Raw genomic sequence first — 12,221 nt, forward strand, 5'->3', positions numbered from 1 at the left:
ATACAAGAGTATCAATAGCAGTGACAACATAGATGACATAAGACACTGTGTAGATGGTGTTTTTGACAGTTTTCATGGCAAATTCCTGCTGTTTCTCACAAGTAGAGAAAGACGGTTTCTCTGACATGCAGCTGTCCCATGCAACAATCACAAAGAGAAATGGGAAATAAAGCACCCCCCTTTATTCCTTATGAAATTTCTGTCCATAACCTGTAGAAAATTGGGGCAAATATGTCATTTACTTTCTAAGCCATTTGAGAGCGAGTGAAGAATAATCTAAAAATGTCTGTCCGCAAATAACAGTAGTTAAGGAGCTATTTGCAAGAGTTTAGGAATTTGTTTGAAGGTAATTGATCAGAAGCCTTTTCCCTAAATTGGTGGCTTTTAATAGGGGTGTTCACATTGTTATATTCAATGAATGTAGACTTTGAGGACTGTGTACAGAAATAGTTGAGCTGTTCACTCATACAATTTTTTACATGCAGCATTCCACAAGAGCATATTTTGTGTACCTGCAGCAGTTGAGCTATAAGAGCGTGTACCTGTGCTCAGGGCAATGTGTGGACAAGTTTATTCTGTTTCAAGAAACTCTAGGTTCTTAGTGAGAAGATCAGTAATGATGAACTAGCTTCCCTGAACAACAGCTTGTCCACTGCTACTGCTCCTCCTCTGCGATCCTGGAGAGGATTGGGAATGTTCCAGGATATATTCTCAGTTAATTCAGGGCAACAAAAGTGGTTCCTGAAGTCTGGGCAGCATTCTACATCAACTGACTGTGCACATGAACTGGGGAGAAAGCACACTGCAGAGTGCACAGTTGTATTCAAGTGCAGATAGCTGCCACAGTTCCCCCATATATATATATATATATATATATGCAGGTTTTGGTGTCCTCGGGTGTCTTCCCGTGTAAAAGTTGGGGTGTCTAGGCGACGTTTCGACGAGGTCTCACTCGTCATCTTCAGGAAGGTTTCCTCCCCGTAGAGGTAAGATATTTGCTTTCGTAGATTTTCACGGGTACAGGAATGCAGGTTTTGGTGTCCTCGGGTGTCTTCCCGTGTAAAAGTTGGGGTGTCTAGGCGACGTTTCGACGAGGTCTCATGGTTTTGTTGCTGCTTTTTGTTTTAATATTGAAACAAGTCCCTCTGCCTCTTGTTTTTTGTTCATTATCTCTTTTTTATAATAATTTTTATTAAATTTTCCATTATACAAATATCACCATATCAAACATTTTCACAAATTTCAACTTTTTAGAAGATGACGAGTGAGACCTCGTCGAAACGTCGCCTAGACACCCCAACTTTTACACGGGAAGACACCCGAGGACACCAAAACCTGCATTCCTGTACCCGTGAAAATCTACGAAAGCATATATATATATGTATATATATACACACACACACACACACATACAGAGCGTGGGTTGTGCTCTTAACACACTGACATGAAAACTAGTGAATGCTTCAGGAATTGCCACCAATGTCATATAGAGGGAAGTGTAAATGTTTGACTAAATTCCCCACTTTCATGTATTTTGGACAACTCAAGCTTTTTCTTGAAGCCAAGACATTCTCAGAACAAATTCCCAAGCAGAACTTTGCATAAGGAAGAAAGGGGAGGTCTCACAAATCCACAAGGTTTTAATGTTCTTTTTTAAAAATAAAAATAAAAATAGAAGCAGTGCCTTGAACACTTAGGATTGTGCCAAGAATATAGAATCTAGCAAGAGACTCATGAAATTGGTAGCAGCATAGGAGAGCCGCTTAAAATCCATCTTACATGGCTACTTAGGACATTAGCTTTCTTAACGTGTCTCATCATGGGCGTGTCGTATGATGCAGCCCCATGGCCCCTCATGCGTCCTTTGATGTATTCTGCCTACAAAGCGTAGCAAGATAGCAAGATTAGAATGGCAAACCTCCAAGATGGACAAAGCAAGAAGGTGAGGTAGAAGAGCCGGTGATATTCTTGTCTTTGTGGGGGGCAGGGAGTCTCGTGGGAAGCAGCATGGGTCAGAAACGCACCAAGTGAAGTCGGTCAGTGTTTGTCAGAGAGGAAAGAGGCATACGCTAGCACCAAAACGCAAAAAGTTAACACGTTGTTTGAAGTACTTTCCCTGAGGGGAAAGTCCAGTGCTGCTACCCTCACTATAGAAATATATAACAGCACAAACATTAAAATGTCTGCCAAAGAAAATTGATAAGGGAATAACTGGAGAGAAGACAATAAAAAGAAACATTTTGCCTCCCAGTATACAGCAAATGACCAAACATTTACGGCATGTTTTTTAACACAAAAATTGTTTCAGGTCATTGGTATGGGAGCCCGGTGCCTTCCATATGTTGTTGGACTCCAGTTCCTATCACCCCCAGCCAGCATGGGCAATGGTCAGGGAAGATGGGAAGTGTATTCCTCAGGTTCCCCATAACTGATTTATATGGAGGAAATGTCAACTACTGAAATCATTGTAATTATGGCTAAAGAAAGGCAATTAGCATCAAAGTTTGGCATGGTCAGGAATCTGCTAAGGACCAGCACTCCAGCAGGGCACCCGCTGAACCTCTCTTCACCACAACCAACCTGCTTGTTCACTCATCTTTTGCTCTGGCTCAGACAATACTGGTGATGTAAAGGATGAGATGAACCCTTGGGGGGTTTTGTGGGGGGTTTTTGCGGGGGGGGGTTTCCATTGTATTCAAAACAGAAATAAATCATTTTAAATGCCAGGTAAGAGTTTAGTAATATAAACAAAAGAAAGAGAGAAAGGGAAAGAAAGAAAGAAAGAAAGAAAGAAAGAAAGAAAGAAAGAAAGAAAGAAAGAAAGACAAGCCCAGGCCCATGGAAACATGAATCTGGATTACTTCGATCAGTGCTACTTTGTGAGAACAGAGACTCTGATTACACAAGGAGTTCCTCTCCCACTCAGTATAATGGGTGAGGCAGCTCCCTGTGTGTAAAGGGTGCCTTCAGCTCAGTTATTGTTTCTTCAATGAGCTAAATAGGAAGCTCACCTACATAGGGACACAATACACAGAGTATAGCATCCACGTACCACAGCAGACTTCAAAGGCCGTCAATACCTTACAGAACAATCTAACCCCTAGGTCAAGAGCTTGATCAGGGATGGTAGAGTTGGAAGGGACCACAAGGGCCATCTAGCCCAAACCCCTGCAAGGCAGGAATCTTTTTGCCCGGCGTGGGGCTCGAACCCACAATCCTGAGATTAAGAGACACAAGCTCTACTGACTTCACTAACTTTCGGGACGGGGTGGGTGAGAGGCTTTGGCGGCAGCAGTAAAACAAGGAGATATTGAAGTACATACACCAGAGCCCAGCACCCGGATGTGGATGCAAATTGCCCACTCCCCAGATATCAGATTGATGATTGGGTGACCAGAGATAAGGAAATAATCTCCTCCCTCATTGGATCTGTACAGAACAGTGGAGGGGGGGGGGTAGGCTCTTTGCTTGTACTGCATATTTATGTGCATATGAGATGGTGAGGTGGCCACAACCACGATTGACAGACAGCCCTGGAAGATATGGCCAGAAAATATTAACCACCCCGATCTCAAATAAATTATCTCTAAAGCTGCTTTATCTGTAAAGTCAACATTACATCAAAATGATTGCAAAAGAAAATGTATGCCATATGGTTATAAGTTGAAGCAGCCACCTGTTCATACCTGGCTTGTAAGTTTGGACACCTCCTTGGCAAGTTCAATATCTGGACGTCCAAGCATGCTGACTCCCATACCAGCTTCTCCACGAGCTTTGGCTTTATATTCAATCTAAGACGAATACATGAAATGTCAAGGGGTTAAAAAAACAAAAACAAAACCCCCCTCTGGCTTCTACATACTGAAATGAAACTATTTATATGCATGCTGTCATATTGCCACAAGTTGCTGAACAGTTACACTGATAAAGTACTTACATCACTGACTAAATGGGAGACTTGGGTGGCTTTCTTAATATCAGGGCGATCCGCCACACTAGTGTAATGGAGCTTGGATTTGGCATCCTTTTTGTATTGGATCTAGGTGAACACAAGGATAAAGAGAAGCAGTTACTGTTGTGTTTTCTTTTTAAGGAAAGAACAAGATCCTCTGGATGATAATGTTTTCACCAGAGCTATTGTTGATGCCCACCACCCATGCAAAAACTGCATACGTTTCACTGTAATGAAACAAAGTCTGCATGGAAAAGCTACAGCCACCCATGTCAGCGTGTGTTTCTCCTATAGCCCACGGCTTCGAAAGGATTATTCCTTAGATTGCCCATCCAGGGTTTAAATGAGGTAACTGGAGGAATAACTTACAGTGCTCTGATTCTTTGCAACTTCCATGGCGTGTTTCACATCAGGAGGCTCCAGCATGATTGAATAGTCTGACTTGCCTTTCTCCTTGTGGAATTTCTTTTTATAATTTGTCTGTTTCGGAACAGAAAAGAGTTGTGTCACACATTCTTCACCTGAGGCTTACTTTGCCGACATTTATAATAAGAAACATAGGTGATGACTTCTACGCTTAAGGAAGACAGGTGCGCATTCGTGTGGGCGTTCACACATGTACTTGTAGGTTAACTAGCTTTGTTTCCTGATCTGCTGCAAGTTTTCCTCTACGGTCAGAAGCTCTCCACATTAAAAAGAGAGAGGGAGAGATTCAAAGGGCAGCTACATAAACGAGAATAAAGTTGACTGTAAGGACTGGTCCCTATGTGGAAAGCCCATCAGTCAAAAACACTTTGCTTACAGCTGTCAACAAACAGATATTGCATTGAATGGGTGTTCCCCTGATGATTTATGGCTATTTAATCCAGCAGAGATTTTCGTCAGTCAAACAAAGATCAAGGTGATCTTCAATGATTGCTCCTTCCTCCACCAACCCCATGCTCCTGAATGCTGGGGAACCCTTTGGAAGAATATAAAAGATGGGACACGTACCCAAAATCATAGGAGGCAAGCACCAAGCAATTACTTAACCTATGTCTCAATTGCTGCATCCATATTTTATTTACAGTTATTTTAAAATGACTAGAAAGAATTAACTGCAATGAACCCAATTCTGCATACACACACACACACACACACACACACACTGTTATAGTTCTTCAGCCGCTACCACTGCTACTCATTTCTACCACACTCTCTCTTTAATTTGTAAAGCGTTTCAAAACCTATGTTCATAATCAAGTCCCTTACCAACAATTCATTCAAACAGGCATGGATCATGCAAACTCATATCAGAAGAAACAATTTCCAGATTTGACAGCCCGCAGAAATATATTTGAAGGCATTCTCTCTCTTTTTCAACACGCTAAGCTTCCATCTACACACGATTTCAGAAACTCTGTTCAACCACGTTATTAAACTTATGCTGATATTTAACTATGTGAGCTAACAGGCTGGTGTAAGTAACATCAGCCCTGGTGAACATGGAGCAGCACCCTTTTAGTAAGCCGTAATTAGCATGAAGTATAATTTATAATGGAGCAACAACAGTTTCCATCACCAAGTATAAACAAAACAAATGCAAGCATCAACTCAACCAGTGATGTGACTATAGTAATGCAAAAGCAGTTTACCTCACTGACGTTCTTGGTTACGTTTTTGACATGAACAGTGTCTCGTGTTTCTGGCAATTTTGTAAAGGAGCCATGTGGCAGGTGCTTCTTAACATGTTCTTTGTATTTGTTCTGGTGATGAAGAGAAACAACAGTTATTGAAGTAATATGTATTAAATAAGGAATAAATGCTGAAAACTGGAGAATTATATACATACAAATATAAATAATAAATTACCTCAGACACAAGAGCACTAACAGTCTTTGCAAGAAGGATCTGAGGAGTATCTGGAACTGGGTGGATAGTTCCCCTTTCCTTGTTATGCTTCTCTTTATATTTTAACTGGGAAATGAAATGGAAAGGTATTAGTTTCAAGCAGTGTATAATAAACAGGGCTACACAAATGGGCTCGCCACTGATGAGCATGTGTTTTATTCTGGTGTGAGTCTCCATCCTTCTCTGGACTACAGAAAGGCAAGAGCTAGCTCAAATTTTGCATTAACTATTGGAGAGCTTTGGAGGACTCTATTCTAAAGTCCGAACATAGTCTGGGAAAATTTCTGCCCTTCTATGAGAGAAGAGTGGTGGATTTCCTGACATTGTACTGAGACCTGGTGATGTTCAGTGTGGCAGAGACAACTCTATGCCCTTCAACCAGTTTGGAGTGGGGGTGCTGGATGGCATTAACAGTGCAATTGTGCTGGGCCCTGGAGATGTTTGAAGTACATCCAGAGCCCAGAAAGGCACTCGTAAGAAGGCAGTGACTTGGGCTGGTTACAAAGGCTACAGGAAATTCGAGGACCCCTGTGAATCATGGTAGGTATTTCTTTCCTTACCACTATTACCAGAACTGAACCTGACATTAAAAGGTGTTTTTGTTATCCAATGCTGAAAATGTTTCTCGATGTGATTGGTTTGCCACACCTACTTAGAAAAGTACAATCATTTGCTAAGGTTTACATGCTGATCTGGGTGTCCAAGACTTAAAAAGGGGTGGTGGTGGGGAAGCTTCCATTAAAAGGATTTTAGAATACTCACATCACTCGCCAAGATTGCATTCTGCAAAGCCAACACTGTGTTTTTGTCATCTGTTACGGATAGCTTGCATCCTCTATAGTACTCTCGGTCATATTTGTAATCATACTACAAAGAAACAGGAGAATAAAAAGTGTCAGAAGTGCAGCCTGTGGCACCAGAGGTATGCCTTGCTATGTCAGGAAATAAAATGGGTGCATGTGGTTTTAGTTTCCTTACATCACTCTGTTGCAAAGATGATTTGGCAGCTTGGATGAAGTCCGGTCTGTCCACAGTCCAGTGCCAGTGAGCCTTGGCAGCTTCATATTTCTTCTTGTAATCCAGCTGTTCAAAGAGAAATAGATAAACAATGTAAACGTAGACACAAGCCATTCTTGTAAAAGGGTCACATAAAACAAGAGGGAAAAGGATATTTTTGATTCCCAAAAATAAATACATAACTAAATGTTTGGTGGTGCAGATGCAAACTTCTATGTCTAGGAATTCTGACACTCCCCATAAAGTTTCAGTTTCCCTTAGCCATTTGTGTTGGCCATTCAAAGTTGAGCAGTTGATAAATCTCCTATTTTTACCAGTAGGCTGGGAGCACAACCCCCCCCCCAATATGAGTGGGCCATGTTTGCCATGGCTTGCGGACTGTACAAGGCTGCAGACGAACAGGTCTGCACTTTCTACTTTTCCATCCATATCTGCCTTTTTCTCGCTCTTCTACAGAATTTTTGCTCTGCTTGTGCTGCTGTGGAACAAGCATGGGAAAAGGCATAGCCTTAAAAGGAAAAAGACAAAAGATTAAACAGGTAGTGGGTTTTATGTTTGGAATGACCACATTTTTTTAGCTGTCAGGAATACAGCATGTTAAAAAGGATGGTTTGTTCGTATATGGCTCTTTCAGGAAGTTGGAACCTGGGGATTTGCACCACCTACAATTTGTACTCTGCCCAAAGGGATGGGGGTGGACATTTCTCTATCCCACACATATCTAAAGTTGGCATGAGATGCACTGCCTCATCCGATCTGGCTAGGAGTTTCCGTAAGCGAAATTAGGCACCGAAAGAGGCCTCAGCTGAGTGGGACCTAGGAGCCCTACTCCCTCAGTTTCCTTTGTAAGGCTTAGTCACCGGCAACAATAGCACTGGACTCACATTGCTGTTTACTTTGTAGGCCTGCTTGGCAGCTTTGATATGAACGGAATCCGGTACAACGTTGCAGTGAGACTTATTCTGTTGATAGACTTCTTTGTATTTCAGCTGTCGAAAGAACAAGAAGGTTAACGTTGCACATCTCTTTACATGGCTAAACAGAAATCACCCCAGGGAAAATTGTGTTAATCTGCCCTGGTAGGTCCAAGGAGGCACTGAATTTAGCAAACATCTGAGCAGTGGAACCCCATTTGCCCTAAGAGAACAACCTTCGCTGCATTAAGGGTCCTCCTCCACTGGCAGCCCCCAGCCCACCTCCCACACTGTTCCAGAAGGTTCCCCACAGCCCACCAGAATTGCATGAGGGTTGTGTTGGGAGCTGCAGGAGAGAAACAGGGATTTGGCAAATGTCACTTCCGATTTTCTGCCAAATGTGAGAGCCTGCTCCTGCTGGTGGAAACAAAGTCTAGTACCAACCCATAATACGTAAGCCTATGGGCATTTCTCTTAATCCCCATAAAAAGGTAAGCAATCTGAGTGGTACATAATGTGTAAATATGAGAAAATTCATTAATAAATTCATTCATTCATTCTCCTACCATGAATCTATTGTTTCAACAAGTACTGGCTTACAGCAAATAACCATACTTATAACACTGCTATGAAATGTGAGCTACCTTGAAAATAAAGAATTATATTTAAATAGTCTAAGGCTTAGCTTTTATAGTGATGCAAACAAAATCTAATATGTATCATCTTACAGACTAATGAGCAAAAAATGAATTTGGAACTTTGCTAGACACAGCTTATATAGAACGATTGGTCTCACCTGAAGTGTAGATTTGCAAGTAGGGATGCTGGAGCCAATGAGCTGAGTCATGTCCTATCCCACTGGCTCCAGCATCCTGCGAGGTAAATGATAATGTTTACTTACATCACTTATTCTGTCCTTGACCTTCCGTACGTGGAGTAACATGGGAGTATCATGGATTGTGGTATATCCCTTTGGTTTGGCCTTGTTATATTCCAGTTTGTAGAGGATCTGGCAGCAAGAAAGGGCCAAGTTAAGTACAAGCAGTCATTAGAAATAGCATTTTAATTTCTTTTAAAAAAATACCCAAAGTGAACAAATATGTATACAACAATATGTATGGTTGTAGTTTACGGTAGACTATCTGAAGGAACTGGAGAAGGCCTGCTCCATCCTCTTTCCCGTTCACTCCCATGGGTTTTCCACTGATGTGCTGAACAGGACTGGATTGGAGGATATATCTCCCCAGTCAGAACCATACCCACCCAGCGCACTGTCCCAGCCTCCAAGCTGGTCCTGCTTGTGGATTTCACAGCTGGTTGGCCAGGATGCTGGACTGTGATGGGCCTTTTGACCCGATCCAGCGGGCTTCTTCTTACGTTCTTCTATCCATTTGCAGGAGGAAGCACACAGTTTCTCCCCATCTCCTAGTGAGCTGTCTCCTACTTGTAAACATGGGGACAGGATGTCCAAAAGCTGCCCAGGTACACACAGTCTTGCTCAGGTGAAAAACTGCATGCTTGATTGCTGCACTAAAGTAGGAAATCAGCTAGGCAGTTTTCACCTTCACGATCTGAGCACTCTCTACACAGGCAGCATTGGGATGTTCTGCTTCGGCAGGTGGAACTGGTAGAGAGAGGGATGATGTGCTAAGTGTTTAGGGTCATAATCATGGCTATTGGGCTTGGACTGCAACCCTTCCAACCATTGCCACTTATCTTATCTGGACCTGCTTTTTACTCAAAAGTCTGCATGAGCGCATCCTCCTGGTAAGCTTTCCACTTTCCTAACGTATGCTTGGAAGAGTAGGAAGAGCAATGGAGAAAGCATGGTACATTGTTTCTTACACTAAGTATGTAACCTCTCACATGTGGGTGTGCTACTTGTGCCCAGTCAGTGGCTTCCTATCTACAATGGAGAGAAAGCAGAGGGTCAGGGCAGATTGTGGGTGGAAACACGGGTCGGGTGGTGTAGGAGGATACTGGCTAGTATAAGGAAGACACCAGGCTCAATCCCTTCATAGGTAAAGGGACCCCTGACCATTAGGTCCAGTCGTGGCCGACTCTGGGGTTGCGGCACTCATCTCGCTTTATTGGCCGAGGGAGCCAGCATACAGCTTCTGGGTCATGTGGCCAGCATGACTAAGCTGCTTCTGGCGAACTAGACCAGCACACGGAAACGCCGTTTACCTTTCCACTGGAGCGGTACCTATTTATCTACTTGTACTTTGACGTGATTTCAAACTGATAGGTTGGCAGGAGCAGGGACCGAGCAACGGGAGCTCACCCCATCGCGGGGATTCGAACCGCCGACCTTCTGATCGGCAAGTCCTAGGCTCTGTGGTTTAACCCACAGTGCCACCCACATCCTTCCGCCCCCATAGGTAATTGACCAATTTTTGGGTTAGTCACTGTTTCTCAGCCTAACCTACCTTACAGGGTTGTTGGGATAAATTAGACCAAGCCAATTTTGCCACTCTGTGCAACTTGGAAGAAGAGTTGGATGGGTGTGGAACTATCCCATCTACCCCCAGCCACACAATGCATCCATCTTCCATAACACAATGCATCCTAGATGTTGTCAGACTGCAACTCCCATTGACCTCAGCCAGCATGGCCAATAGTGAGAGATGATGGGAATTGTAGTCCAGCAGCTTCTGGAGGGCACCAGGCTGGGGGAGACTGCACTAAGCAGTTGGTGGTTGCTGAAGTTCCCAAGCTCACTCATTTGCCTGAGCATTTTTAGGCAGACAGTCCTTGTTGCTGTTTCCCTCAGCTTTGCAGTTCCTAACACCCGCCCCGACCCCAAACTGGCAAGCTGTGTTTCTCTTATTGTCCTCTTCCTCTCCCATCCTGTCAGTCAGAATAAAAACCCTGGCTATCCCCATCGTTGTCACACAAAGATTAGTCCAGAAAGACACCATACTGTTCCCCCCCCCCCCCATTGGTCATGACAATTTCCACACTTACATCACTGATTTGCTTGTTGACTTTCGTTGTCCTCAGGTGTTCCGGAGTATCCACAATCGATGTAAACTTGTCCTTCTGCTTTTCATACAGCTGTTTGTATTTGTACTGTGGAATTTTTTTTTTTAAAAAAGCAGCAGTGAATGGTGGGGAATGACAGCAAATCAACAACAACACCCCACCACAAATGCACATTTTAAGAAGAGTCCTAGCCTTAGCCTGCCTGTTCCAGCAGCTGTCATAGAAGTCAACCGAAACTGTGTACGTGGGGGGAGCCAAGCCCACACGATGGAAATGCCGGAGTTAAGCTTGCTTTTGGTTACGCTGACTTCTAAACAGGTCAAGTGTGGGGCAGTGGCTGGAGCACTAGATTTGGACATGGGAGCTTGTATCTAAACACCCTTCAGCTATGTGGTTCCAGGGTTGGCCTTTGGCAAGTCATCATCTTTAACTTATCCCACGGACTTGATGCGAGGATAAAAATGGGATAATCCTTTGCATCATCCTTCCCTGGGCCGGAAGCAAACACAACCAATAAAGCAACTAAACTAGCAGGGTTTGCCGCTAGTGGATAAAACCCCAAACTCTACAATCGCACTAAGAAATCAAAGGAGCCACTTAGCCGAATAAGAAGAGTGGGTGAGTAAGCATTTAAAAAATAGGTTTAAGAAGCGTCCCCCCCCCTCAGTCACGCCCACAAAGTCTACTGCAGGGGTAGGCAAACTAAGGCCCGGGGGCCAGATCCGGCCCAATAGCCTTCTAAATCCGGCCCGTTGATGGTCCAGGAGTCAGCGTGTTTTTACATGAGTAGAATGTGTCCTTTTATTTAAAACGTATCTCTGGGTTGTTTGTGGGGCCTGCCTGGTGTTTTTACATGAGTAGAATGTGTGCTTTTATTTCAAATGCATCTCTGCGTTATTTGTGGGGCATAGGAATTCGTTCATTATTTTTTCCAAAGTATACTCCAGCCCCCCACATGGTCTGAGGGGTGGTGGACCAGCCCATGGCTGAAAAAGGTTGCTGACCCCTAGTCTACTGAGATGAATGAGGTTCTACCAGTTTATGACTGTGGATGGCAGCCCTGTAGAGACTCTGGTAAAGTTTACTAGTCTCTTCATACAACAGTAAGATAGCTTTGGCTAGTCTCCTCATACAACAGTAAGATAGCTTTGGTTAACCATGCACCCAATTGACATTTAAATTGTAGCATAGGGGTGGGGAGGCTTTGCAATGTAAAACTGTTACTGGTGATTATGCCGATGACTTAAAAATTTATGACGTAATGCAATGAAATGTATTCATGGGAGAATGGAGAAGTGGGCGTTTCTCTGCAGAACATTCTGTGCAGCTGGAAATCTTGGTCTAGCTTATAGAAAAATTGGGAAGCCTTAGCAGTTGTCTAAAAACGATGCAAAAAAAAACGCTTTTTAAAAGGTTGCTTCATTTTCACTGCATGCAAATACAGAGCATGCAAGACAACACAT

The 12,221-nt window shown here is 43.3% G+C and overlaps 1 protein-coding gene across 48 annotated transcripts in view; it reads right to left on the reverse strand.

Annotated features, from left to right (window-relative positions):
* Positions 1-12,221, reverse strand: part of NEB (nebulin) — a 157,448-nt gene that overhangs the window by 32,448 nt on the left and 112,779 nt on the right. For 46 of the 48 annotated variants that reach the window (XM_081869593.1, XM_081869592.1, XM_081869603.1 and 43 more), the window contains 11 exons: positions 10,741-10,845; positions 8,675-8,782; positions 7,744-7,848; positions 6,821-6,925; positions 6,605-6,709; positions 5,804-5,908; positions 5,587-5,697; positions 4,322-4,432; positions 3,938-4,039; positions 3,687-3,791; positions 1,780-1,878 (listed from right to left, as the gene is read on the reverse strand). In XM_081869593.1, the coding sequence (XP_081725719.1) occupies positions 1,780-1,878; positions 3,687-3,791; positions 3,938-4,039; positions 4,322-4,432; positions 5,587-5,697; positions 5,804-5,908; positions 6,605-6,709; positions 6,821-6,925; positions 7,744-7,848; positions 8,675-8,782; positions 10,741-10,845 (1,161 nt within the window). The remainder of the gene's footprint in view (positions 1-1,779; positions 1,879-3,686; positions 3,792-3,937; positions 4,040-4,321; positions 4,433-5,586; positions 5,698-5,803; positions 5,909-6,604; positions 6,710-6,820; positions 6,926-7,743; positions 7,849-8,674; positions 8,783-10,740; positions 10,846-12,221) is intronic. The other 2 variants (XM_081869564.1, XM_081869563.1) reach the window with 1 other exon arrangement.

This window comes from Podarcis erhardii, assembly GCF_964252035.2.
Source record: "Podarcis erhardii genome assembly, chromosome: 1".
NCBI lineage: Eukaryota > Metazoa > Chordata > Lepidosauria > Squamata > Lacertidae > Podarcis > Podarcis erhardii.